Here is a 13,224-nt window from a genome sequence, read left to right on the forward strand (position 1 = left end):
ACACTGTCACTTGAAATCATCTGTTTGCCTTTCAATCAAATGTATGTGTAGTTTTTATAAAGTCTTTTCTCAGATCTCTTTTGGGATCACTAAAGGTCATGTCAGGTCTCTCAGTCAGTGGAAACTTTTAAAAGAACCTGCTTATACAGGAGGGTCGTTAAAGAGGTAAATCTGCTAACTGCAGAAGACCGTTCGGAAGATTAAGCAGACTCTGGAGAAGTGGTAGCTCTCTGCAGCAACTCTTACACAAAGGGAAGGAGGTATTTCCTGTTTCAACAAAATGAACTGCCAGAAGTCCTAAATCGATGAGCTAAAGTAAACAAGCCTGATACCTTGTTGTAAACAAGCCTTGGTGGCTGATAAAAATTGCAAGCTGAAGAGTTTTGGCTTCGATGAGCAAATGTAAAAATAAAAGCCAGATTTTTGCATGCATGTGTTTTCTTTATAAGCTTTAATGGGGACAAAAAAATCAACAACAATGATGAGTAAAGTCAAAGTCAACAACAAATTAAAGCCCTTTTGACTAAACTTCGGTCTAATTTGTAACTATTGATAAATCAATGGCTGACTAAGAGCTGTGATAACAGGATCCTTTTGTTGCTAGGCGGCCTCCAGAATCCTTTAGGGTTCTGCTACCATGTTCATCAGGAGGCAAAAGGACAGAAAGCAAACTCTGTTGTAGTTTTCTACATTTCCAGCAAGGTGACATTAGTTAATATTAGTTTTACTGTCTGCAGCGACACAGAGATGCAAGAACAGAGTGTCCAGCAGGAGCGCCATGCTGTTGTTTTCCCTTTTAATATTCCAACAAGTCTTTCGTCCTTCACGTTTAGAATAGAATAGAATAGAATAGAATAGAATAATCCTTTAATAGTCCCACAAGGGGAAATTTGGTTGTGTCAGCAGCAACATCACACATATACAAACAATGCAGGACACAAAACAGAAGCACAATTATTACATATTTACATCATGGACAATAGTTACCAGAGCAGAGTACAATACAGTTGTTTATATAAGCGTACACATAATGTGTAAGCATAACAGGATACTGAAGATGTTAAAATAGTTTTAAAAGTTTAAGATGATTAAAAGAGTGCAGATTGTTTATTTTTACCCGTTCATTAAAAAGTAGACATGTAACCTTCAATAAATTATTGTATGTATAAGCAGAGAAAAAGTAATGTGTAAGTTATAATTGTAGAAGTTATTACAGCACTGATGCCGACAACTGTTTTTTTTGGGAGCAGTTCTGATTGTACAGTCTAACAGCTGCAGGGAGGAAGGACCTTCGGAAACGCTCCTTCATGCATCTAGGATGCAGCAGTCTGTCACTAAAGGAGCTCTGCAGTTCAGCAACATTTACATGCATGGGGTGAGAGACTCTGTCCATCAAAGATGTTATTTTGGCCAGAGACCTTCTGTCTCCCACCACCTGCAATGGGTCTAGGGTGCATCCTAGAACAGAGCTGGCCTTCCTGATGAGTTTATCCAACCTCTTCCTCTCAGCTGCCAATAAACTGCTGCTCCAACATACCACACTGTAAAAAATGACAGATGCTACCACAGAGTCATAGAAGCTCTTTAAAAGCGCTCCCTGTACCCCAAATGACCTCAGCCGCCTCAGCAGGTAGAGTCTGCTCTGACCCTTCCTGTAAAGAGCATCCGTGTTGTGGCTCCAGTCCAGTTTATTATTCAGGTGAACACCCAGGTACCTATAAGAGTCCACTATCTCAATGCCCACTCCCTGAATGTTCACCGGTGTCACTGGGGTGGGTCTGCGTCTCCTGAAATCCACCACCAACTCCTTGGTTTTCCCGGCGTTGATCAGCAGGTGGTTCTGCTGACACCAGTCCACAAAGTCCAGAGTTCCCTGTCTGTACTCTGAGTCATCCTCATCTGTGATGAGGCCAACTATGGCAGAGTCGTCAGAGAACTTCTGTAGGTGGCAGCGTGGGGAGCTGATGGAGAAGTCTGCAGTGTAGAGGGTGAAGAGGAACGGTGCCAGCACAGTTCCCTGTGGGGCCCCCGTACTGCAGACCAGCGTGTCAGAGACACAGCCCTGTGACCTCACATACTGTGGTCGTTCTGTGAGGTAGTCCAGTATCCACTGAGACATGTGGTGGTCCACTCCCGATAGCTCCAACTTATCTTTCAGAAGTCGTGGTTGGATGGTGTTGAAAGCACTGGAGAAATCAAAAAACATGATCCTCACAGTGCTTCCAGGCTTCTCCAGGTGAGTCAGAGCTCGGTGCAGAAGGTAGATGATGGCGTCCTCCACCCCAATGCCAGGCTGGTAAGCAAACTGTAGTGGATCTAATGAAGACCTCACCAGGGGACGCAGATGGTTAAGAACCAACCTCTCGAGTGTCTTCATCAGATGCGATGTGAGGGCTACCGGCCTGTAGCTGCTGAGGTCCTTGGGATGGGAGGTCTTTGGTACCGGTACCACACAGGATGTCTTCCACAACTGTGGTACTTTCCCAAGCGATAGGCTCAGGTTGAACAGGTAACCTAGTATGCCACACAGTTCATCTGCGCAGCACCTCAGGAGCCTGGAGCTGACGCCATCTGGGCCTGCAGCCTTATGCACCTTGATCTTGCGAAGCTCGTTCCTCACTTGAAATGCTGAGATGGAGAGAGTGGGTTTTGGGGGAGGGGTGTGTATAGTGGAATCCACAGAAGCCGGGGGTGGGAGTAACGACTGGGAGCTGGGAGGTGTGAAGCTGAGAGGTGTGAATTCCTGAGGTGAAGGACAGGCAGTCCCTGAAGACAAAGGAGATTGCAGCAGGGGGGACGATGCTGTGGGAGGGGTTGGTGGTTGATCAAACCTATTAAAATATTTATTTAGGTCATTCACCCACCCCAAGTCTCCCACAGCCTGGGGGTTTGGTTTTTGTCCTGAGATTGTCTTCAGGCTGTTCCAAACCCCTCTGATGTTGTCCTGTTGTAGCTGCTCTTCCATCTTCCTCCTGTAGTTTTCCTTTCCTTGCCTTATCTTCCATTTCAGCTTCTTCTGAACAACTCTCAGCTCCTGTTTGTCCCCCGATCTAAAGACTCTCTTCTTCTCCTTGAGGAGAGCCTTAATTTCAGGATTTATCCATGGCTTGTTGTTAGAAAAACACCGTATCTTTTTGATGGGTACGGTGTTGTCCACGCAGAAGTTCATGTAATCCGTAATGCAGTCTGTGATGCTGTTGAGGTCATCCTCCAGGGGGCTGCAGAGGTTGTCCCACACAGTCGAACGGAAACAGTCCCTCAGGGCCCCTTCAGTCCCTGCCGACCACCTCCTTACTGTGCGTTTCACTACTGGTTCTCTGCGTACTAGAGGTTTATACACAGGCTGGAGATGAACCAGATTATGATCTGAGCCCCCCAGGGGAGGGAGAGGTGATGAGCTGTATGCCTCCTTGGTGTTGGCATACAATAAGTCCAATGTTTTATTGTCTCTGGTGTGGCAGGTAACATACTGGGTGAAAGTGGGGAGAGTGGAGGACAGGGAAATGTGATTAAAGTCCCCAGAGATCAGGAAGAGGGCCTGAGGGTGCTGTGTTTGGAGTCTGCTGGTTACAGTGTGCAGGACCTCACAAGCTGCTTCAGTGCTAGCAGAGGGCGGGACATACACAGCTATCACAATAACATGTGTAAACTCTCGCGGTAGATAGTACGGTCTCATGCTAACCGTTAGCAGCTCAATGTCCCTACAGCATAGCCTCTCTTTGACAGATAAATGCCCAGAGTTACACCATCTATCGTTCACAAACACAGCCAGGTTTAGCCCTGTCATCTTCACAGAACTGTAGCTCGGAAAATAAAAAGTCACAACAATAAATCTGCACTGGCTGATCAAAGCTGCATCCCAGTTTTACCGAAGCAGGAATTTACCTTTAGCAAAGCTGGCAGGTAAATTAGAAAAGAAAAGAATGAATCAATAGCTGCAAAGCTTTTTTCCCATCTGTGTAATCCTCCACCTGCCTACTTAAAGACTATTTTTGTTCAGGAAATGTTCTGCTGTCAGTCGGCCTGCTCTGGTCAGCCACTTTCACGCTGCTGCAAACTGACAAACAGGCTGATGGGATGTCAGATGTGTCCAAACAAAAGCTGAAGCCAGTGCAGGATGAAGGACCGGACACCCGAGAGCAGCTTCTGAGCCTCCTCTCTGTAATCCTAAAGTGAAATCCCTGTAAGACTTAGAAATCAATGGCCTTTTTTGGGTGATCGCAGCAGCTTACAGGATATTTGCTGCTTTGTTTATGGGGCATAAAGGCTCCCCCACCCTTTACCTGGCTCATTACGGCTTCAAAAATCTATATGTGATTAGACACAAGATGCAAATACCAACATCTAAAAAAATAGCCACAACAATGGAAATGAGACAACGTATTGACATAAGGGTGGAGCCAAAGGCTTTAACTGTGCCCAAAGGGATGACACTAAACCAGAGCGCTAACTTGCCAACGAGTGTGCTCTCCTCAAACGGCTGCTACTGTTTTACTGTGCAAAAGGTAAAAGGAAATACATCTTTGTTTTTTTTTTTTTTATAAAACATATGTACAATCACTATGTAATCAGCAATTTCAGCACAGTTTAGGTGACAGTATGAGGCCATAACACAAACACAGCCATCTGTTTTGCACTACTGCAGGGAGCTATTTCTGTGCACTCACCTATACAGACGTCAATCTTGCCCTTGATAGCGGCCTCATGTAGCGGTGTGTAGTTCCAGTTGTCTCGAGCATTAGGGTCAGCGCCCTGGCAGAGGAGCAAGGACACCACCTGGAACAGCAAACACAGCAGTTCCATTAAAGCCTACAGAGCTCAAAAATAAGCGCCTAAAGCACTCTTGGAATGATTTGTATGGAAATGCATATGTTTAATGTTGTTTTAAGGGTGGGGACGGAAGAAAATATCATTGCACAGAACTATGATGATACATTGTGTTAATAAACATTTTAAAGCAGTGAATCATATTTTTATTGAGAATTTAGATGCAAACATTTAGTGTGTATGTCATCTGCGTGGTTGCAATTCAAACTCCAACCCTTGGGTAAATGACCTGTATTTGATAAAGCGCCTTCTAGAGTCCTGGAACCCCCCAAGGCGCTTTACAACACAATCAGTCATTCACCCATTCACACACACATTCACACACTGGTGGGGATGAGCTACAATGTAGCCACAGCTGCCCTGGGGCGCACTGACAGAGGCGAGGCTGCCGAGCACTGGCGCCACCGGTCCCTCTGACCACCACCAGCAGGCAACGTGGGTTAAGTGTCTTGCCCAAGGACACAACGACAGCGACAGACTGAGCGGGGCTCGAACCTGCAACCTTCTGATTGCGAGGCGAGCATTTAACTCCTGTGCCACCATCGTGGCTTGGGTGGCAGCAGTTTTTCCTGCCTTTATTCTGACAGAACAACTAGATCTTGTGATAACTGATGATAAAATTGTACTTGTCAAGGAATCTTCTGGACTGAGTTTTCCAGTTAAATTCAGTCTTAAGAATCGAAGAATGTTTTCTAGGTTCAAACGTCTTGTTCGGTGGGTTTTTCTGGAACTCTGCTAGTTTGTCCTAAAGTCAAAGTGGTAGCAGCTGTTTCTTCTCTGATATTTTGGAGCAGAGAACCTCTCACACCAATGGTGTTCTGTTGCTAAATACGCAAGTGTGTAATGAGTGGAGAACCCTAGGAAATTTGGAAGTGTGGTGGTTCGGTGAGACCTACAACCGGATTGTTCAATCATTGTTTTCGATACGAGCCGTGTTATTGGCGGAGGTTTTTAGACAAATGCAAGAGAACCACTTCATATGGATATCTAAACTATGTTAGAATGTTAAGAAGCATGAAAAAATACCATACCATCATTTGTTACGCGCTTTCAACACAGCCATGCAGCTGACCAAAGTGCTGTACAATTAAAAACAATCAGCTAAATTATAACATTTGAAAGTGCAGTTAAAAAGAAGAACTAAAACTAAGCTGGCAATTAAATCATAAAATACACAAATGTAGGCAATATAATGAAAAGGAGAAAAACTCTTCAGGCTTAATAATAAAGTCAGGTTTAAAAGAAGAAATGACTAAAAAAAACAGACAATTAAAAACCTTAAAATATACAGAAGTAAAAATAAGCAATCAATGGGATGGAGGTAAGCCTATAGACATGATATTAAAACCAGATTTAAAAGCTCCAAGCCAAGGAGAAAAAGTGTGTTTTCAGTCTGGATTTAAAAGCTGGGATTGAAGGCGGCAGCCTAACGTGGAGAGATTTTGGTCTGCATACAGAGAAGGCCCTTTCACCGCTGGACTTCAAGTGTGCCTTAGGAACCGTGAGGAGGAGCTGATCCTCAGACCTCAGGGCACGAGGACGGTGGTAGCGGTGGAGCAGCACACTCAGGTGAGAAGGGGCTTGACCATTCAGAGACTTAAAAACGAAAAGAAGAATTTTAAAACGAATCCTAAACTGGACCGGCAACCAGCAAAGGGATCGGAGAATTGGTGTAATGTGATGCCTTCTGTTAGTTCCAGTCAAGAACCTTGCTGCTGCATTCTGAACCAGCTGGAGTGTGGACAGCGCTGCTTTGCTAATGCCATAAAGGCAGGAGTTAGAATCGCCGAGCCGGGATGTAATAAAGGTGTAGACCATGGATTCTAGAGGGCGTTTACTCAGAATAAGCTTGAGTTTGGAAATGCGCCTGAGGTGGAAAAAACAGGATTTCACTCTGTGCTGTTAACCTGAGAGTCCATCTTTAACCTGAGCATCCATCTTTAACCTGAGCGTCCATCTTTAACCTGAGCGTCCATCTTTAACCTGAGCGTCCATCTTTAACCTGAGCGTCCATCTTTAACCTGAGCGTCCATCTTTAACCTGAGCGTCCATCTCTAACCTGAGCGTCCATCTTTAACCTGAGCGTCCATCTTTAACCTGAGCGTCCATCTTTAACCTGAGCGTCCATCTTTAACCAGAGCATCCATCTTTAACCTGAGCATCCATCTTTAACCTGAGCGTCCATCTTTAACCTGAGCGTCCATCTCTAACCTGAGCATCCATCTTTAACCTGAGCATCCATCTTTAACTTGAGCGTCCATCTTTAACCTGAGCGTCCATCTCTAACCTGAGCGTCCATCTTTAACCTGAGCGTCCATCTTTAACCTGAGCGTCCATCTTTAACCAGAGCGTCCATCTTTAACCTGAGCATCCATCTTTAACCTGAGCGTCCATCTTTAACCTGAGCGTCCATCTTTAACCTGAGCGTCCATCTTTAACCTGAGCGTCCATCTTTAACCTGAGCGTCCATCTCTAACATGAGCGTCCATCTCTAACATGAGCGTCCATCTTTAACCTGAGCGTCCATCTTTAACCTGAGCGTCCATCTTTAACCTGAGCGTCCATCTTTAACCAGAGCATCCATCTTTAACCTGAGCATCCATCTTTAACCTGAGCGTCCATCTTTAACCTGAGCGTCCATCTCTAACCTGAGCATCCATCTTTAACCTGAGCATCCATCTTTAACCTGAGCGTCCATCTTTAACCTGAGCGTCCATCTCTAACCTGAGCGTCCATCTTTAACCTGAGCGTCCATCTTTAACCTGAGCGTCCATCTTTAACCAGAGCATCCATCTCTAACCTGAGCATCCATCTTTAACCTGAGCATCCATCTTTAACCTGAGCGTCCATCTTTAACCTGAGCGTCCATCTCTAACCTGAGCGTCCATCTCTAACCTGAGCATCCATCTTTAAGGCCGTGTCCATTAGGTTGGAAACAGTCATGTTCACATGAGAGGAGAGAGAGTGGAGGTCAGGTGACGGAGCATCTCTAACACTATCCGGACTGAAAACAATGTTTTAAGCTGACTTGTTTTGCAGATTTGCCATTGCGGCTTTAATGGCATACATGAGGATTACAGTAAGAATGTCCTCTTATTTGGCCTCTTTTGGATATTTTTATTCCGGCTGATTTTAGGGATTTTTTTTAACATTATTTCTTTAGTAATTAGAGAGATTAGCTAAACAACTTTTAGAATCAATGCTCTCAGCATCAAACACAAGGATCATATGAAACCATTTTGATTGTCGCATTTTGAAATCATGACATTGATTTTTTTTTTATTATTTTATCATCAAGTATTATAAACTATTTATTTATTACCTCATTTTGAATTCTGACAATAGTTTACTTCAGATTATGCAAAAGTGCATTTAGTCAAAATTAGAAAATTATAATCTGAAGAGTTAAAGTGAAAAAAAATAAATAAAACACAATAGAAACCATGTCTGTCCCTCCAAGCCCTAACTGTTTTATCATGCCTGCAAGATCTTTCTCTGTATGTACTTTAAGCAGTCTGTGGGTTTGCAGAGCAAATCCCAGAATGCACTGGGGCAGGCTGCGCCGTCACAAGCCCAGACGCTCTTCCTCCCAGCTGCAGTCTGGTGTCGTCAGATGAGAGGCAGAGTCTATCGATGAGCTTAGAGCCAACTTCACTATGAAGTTTGTTGATGTTGAAGCAAAGAAAAAGTTGAAAATCCTCAATAAATTACTTTGATGGTGGCTCTAAATATAAATATCTAAAAACTCTAAAATAAGAGTATGAGCTGCAGATGTTTAGCCTCTTTTTCACAAACGATCTCTATGTTCAGATCCGACAACTTGCTTGAATTTCGAAATAACCTTTATTTATGTTTAAGTTTTTGTTATTGCTGTTATTTTAAGCTGTACAAATCATAGCTCTTCAGATTATATTAAAAATGTTCAGATATTTACATGAGTCCTTTGATTTAAAACATCTAAATAAGAAATGAATCATTCCTTTTCATCCTTTACATACTGACAAAACTCAGCTAAATGGAGTTTGGCACACGCGTACTGAATCATAACTGAATTTAAGTAAAGCTTCTCACTGATGATAGTAATGTTCAGCAAAATACAAACACTTTGCATTTCAGAAACACAAAAAAAAACTTTTGAGAAGTTTAGAAAAAAAAGTATACAAAACGATTGGATTGTTTTTGTCTCCAACTAGAAGATGTGACTTCATTTTAACTGCAAATCCTAACCTAGCAGAGTCTCCAAAGCCCTTAATATAAGCTACAGTGTTGGGAGTAATGCGGTACAAAAGTAATTAATTACTGTAATGCATTGCTTTTTGCTGTAATGTGGTAATGTAAGGCATTGCAGGGAAAGAAAATGGTAATATTTACTCGGTACAATTGTCAGTAACGCGGGAATTACAATGCATTTTTAAACCCAGAATCAAGATGTGTTCCTTAAAAATTCAAATTGCGGGAAACCCGATGAAAGATCCAGTATCTGCATATATTACGTCATTTATGGACTCAGCTTTGCGGGCAGAGAGGACGCCGCGGTAATGGCTCAACTACTCCAGCTGCGTCCTGCATGCGGCCGTTGTAACGTTCACAAAATCGCTCCACTAAAACAAAATAATTCACTTGCGATCGTTCATATCAGCGCATATTCTCTGGTATTTTGTGCTTTTCTGACGTGCTTTGCCTCAGCTGAGTTCATAATCTGTGCCCCGGTGATTTCAACTCATTACTGCTGGAGCGCCGCGCATGTGAAGATCCCTCTGGCTGATCGTTAGAAAGTAGGAAGTCTAGGAAACAGTTTTTCTGGAAGACGGAGAAAACATGCAGCATGCAGGAAGGTTAGAGAGAGAAAGGGCAGGAAATTATTCAAATAAAATCAAGAAAAAAAGAAAAAAGTAGGTAGATTTATCCCCAATACACATTTTTACCAGTGAAAAGCAATAATATATAAGCATTTAATATTTATACATGTGATAGAATCAGATCATCCCAGAAGTCAGTCCCACATCCAGGGCTGTATCAAGGCATTTGGGGACCAAGGCAAATATAGGCTTGGAGCCCCTACCACCTCACTCCCTGCTCAGTTAATATAAGATGGCAGCATGGTGAGAGTACAGATTGTTGTTGCTTTTATTTAATAAACAATAATGTTAAAGCACTGTTATTATATCTGACTGTTTTTAGCAGCAGTCCTAGCTCAGACACCACATCACCTTCCACATATATGTCATGAGCTAACTGAGAGTCACATTACCAGATTCATATTGAAGTTGTTTTGGTGAAAGTAACTTAAAGTAATGCAAAAGTAGTGTAATGCCTTACATTTTAAAATCAGTAATATTGTAATGTAATGAATTACTTTAAAATGAGGGTAACAAGTAATAATGCATTACAGTTTTGAAGTAACTTGCCCAACACTGATAAGCTATAACGCTGAAAAGGGAGACATTTTTTAACCCTTCACCTGCAATTATTATCAAATTCTGTTACCATACCCAACCATAAAAACATAAACATGGAGATTAATCAATTGCTATGTCCTGCAGCATCTGAGCATCCTATTTAGTCTGCAGCTGGTAATTCCTGTAAATGACTGTAAGAGCTGGTGCTCTCCAATAAAGTTCTGAAACCCTTTAAAAGATAAGAAAGTGTATGTCAGTTTGATTTCTGTGGCCAGGAGCCAAGAGGACAAAAGCCTGGAATGCCTTCTCCGGGTCAGGGATGAGGTCCTGCCCCAAGTGGAGGAGTTTAAGTATCTTGGGGTCTTGTTCACGAGTGAGGGAAAGATGGAGCGTGAGATCGATAGGCGGATTGGTGCTGCATCTGCAGTGATGCAGGCGTTGTACCGGTCTGTCGTGGTGAAGAGAGAGCTGAGTCAGAAGGCAAAGCTCTCGATTTACCGGTAGATCTACATTCCTACCCTCACCTATGGTCATGAGGTAGTGACCGAAAGAACGAGATCACGGATACAAGCGGCCGAAATGAGTTTTCTCTGAAGAGTGGCTGGGCTCTCCCTTAGAGATAGGGTGAGAAGCACGGTCATTCGGGAGGGGCTTGGAGTAGACCCGCTGCTCCTCCACATCAAGTGGAGCCAGTTGATGTGGCTCGGGCATCTGGTCAGGATGCCTCCTGGACGCCTCCCTGGTAAAGTTTTCCGAGCACGTCCAACCAGGAGGAGACCTAAAGGTAGACCCAGGACACGGTGGAGGGACTATGTCTCTCACCTGGCCAGGGAACGCCTTGGGATTCCCCTGGAGGAGCTGGCCCAAGTGGCTGGGGAGAGGGAAGTCTGGGCCTCTCGCCTTAGGCTACTGCCCCCGCGACCCGACTCCGGATAAGCGGATGAAAATGAAAGAACGAACGAACGAACGGAGAGACGGAAGTTGCTGAATAATCAGAGCGGTTTGGCATCTCACCTCGGAATGACCAAAGGAGCAGGCATTGTGGAGAGGAATCAGCCCACCGTCATCTCGCACGTGCACATTAGCGCCCATCTGAAGCAGGTGGTCCACCACATCTCTCCGACCAAAACCTGGAACCATGATTAATAATCATGTTATCATGCTTAGCTTGTTGCACAAAAACAACTTTTATTGTTGCTTTGTCTCAATCAGCCTGATAAATGAATCACTGGCTTATGTTTTTCTACACTGACTAGATAGGATATGCCCACCTGGTGGACATAATATGATCAGGTGTTGGTCTCATGTTAACATAACATTTCATCTGTTTACATAACTCTTACCTGCTGCAAATCTATCAGAGCAAACCAATGGCTGATTCGCTTTTGTAGGACTTAAAACGCAAACATTTTTAGGAATCGATTCTGACATACAAAATAAACATGTCAGATTTCAATAATGAAGCTTTGAAAATAAAGACAAAAAGCCAATGAATACCAGAAAGGTTTAGTCCTAGTTGTCATTTTAAAATCTGCTATACTTTATCGAAGCACTTTTCAGACTTAACTAATCTGTTGCAACCTGTGCTGATCTTCTGTCTGAGAACTCTGCGCCTCATCAAAACAGTCTGGAAAAATGCCAGATGTGTTAAAAATGCCACTTTTCTTGCGTTTACCTGCAGCAAAATGAAGCGGAGTTGATTTGCGTCCAGCCATGTCTTTGGCGTTCACATTCACCGCATCCACCAGCTTTTTCACTCTGGAAACATCCCCGTTCCGACAAGCTTCAAACAGCTCCCTAAAGGTCCCGTTAGCGCCGCCGCTGCTACCCGGGTCACCACTACTGGAATCGGGCGTAGAGCCAGGACTAGCCTCGCTCCCCTCGGTGGTGGTCGGGGAGCTAGCGCTGCTGCTAGTACCACCGCCGCTGCTGCTGGATGAGAGGGCCTGGGGTACCGGGGAGGTGGTGCTGGGAGAGGTCGGCGCTGCCTCACCGTCTGCGCGGTTGTCCATCACTGCTCCATGGGGAAGCAAGGCAGCATCTTCGGCTGGCCCCGGCGGAGAGCCAGGCGGGGTGTCGGGGAGAGAGGGACCGCGGGGAGGGGAGGAGAGAAGGGAACTCTGCTGCTGCTGAGAGGAGCGACGAGGCGTCGCCATTTTCACAACACAACAGTCCCCACTAGCAACAACAACGCTGCTGACAGCTTCCTGTTAGGAAAACCACATTTCCGCTCGGGCTTAATGGGATCTCGATGGATCTCACACACAACAAATTATTGAAGTTTTAATAGTGATGAGAAAATACTATAGTAATTATTTCCATTTGTGTACTTTTAAATTTTACTGCATGTTGTTGTTATTATTATTATTATTATTATTATTATTATTATTATTGTTGTTGTTGTTGTTGTTGTTGTTGTTGTTGTTGTTATAAATGTGACCATTTGAATACCGTGTTAAGCTTTAGACATGTGATGTCTTGTTTGTTATAGTTTGACAAATTATGACTCGACCTTAGGCTCTTTATTTACTTATAATATTTAATGTCCCTGACACATTTTGCAAAGAACAAGGTGCACTCCACCTTGTTTGACAAGATAAAAACAGATACTGGATTAATAACATTATAAAAATGTATTCATTTAGTTCACTTGTTTATTTGTACAACTTGAAAGTTTTGAGTTTGTCCCTGATTCAATTTATCATTATATATTTTTTCTTTATTGAATAAAGAATTAAATGGTGATGTACAGTATATATTCAGGCCTTTCTAAAAGGGCTTTTGCATTGTTTGTTTGGTGTTTGTTTTTGTTTTATTTTAATTTCATACTCATTCCATCATGCCATCAGTTCGAGACATGAAATTTATTTCTGACCAGATTGATGAGCTAAGAGCTTGAAGTAGTCTCTAGTAAGAATAAATGCATTGTAAGTCGAACTCAGGGAAAAGGGGTCAGATGCACCTGTTCCAGGAGCTTGAGCCACATCAGAGCTGAGCT

General features: G+C 43.4%; 1 protein-coding gene across 1 annotated transcript in view; it reads right to left on the reverse strand.

Annotated features, from left to right (window-relative positions):
• The window catches only part of tnksa (tankyrase, TRF1-interacting ankyrin-related ADP-ribose polymerase a), a 136,795-nt gene extending 124,258 nt beyond the window's left edge, over positions 1 to 12,537 (reverse strand). Inside the window, exons 1-3 of the mRNA XM_015976763.3 lie at positions 11,902 to 12,537; positions 11,241 to 11,356; positions 4,668 to 4,776 (exon numbers count right to left, since the gene is read on the reverse strand). Coding sequence (XP_015832249.3) covers positions 4,668 to 4,776; positions 11,241 to 11,356; positions 11,902 to 12,382 — 706 coding nt within the window. The 5' untranslated portion in view covers positions 12,383 to 12,537. The remainder of the gene's footprint in view (positions 1 to 4,667; positions 4,777 to 11,240; positions 11,357 to 11,901) is intronic.
• Between the last annotated feature and the right edge of the window lie 687 nt (positions 12,538 to 13,224).

The sequence above is a fragment of the Nothobranchius furzeri genome, chromosome 6 (assembly GCF_043380555.1).
Source record: "Nothobranchius furzeri strain GRZ-AD chromosome 6, NfurGRZ-RIMD1, whole genome shotgun sequence".
NCBI classification, from domain to species: Eukaryota; Metazoa; Chordata; class Actinopteri; order Cyprinodontiformes; family Nothobranchiidae; genus Nothobranchius; species Nothobranchius furzeri.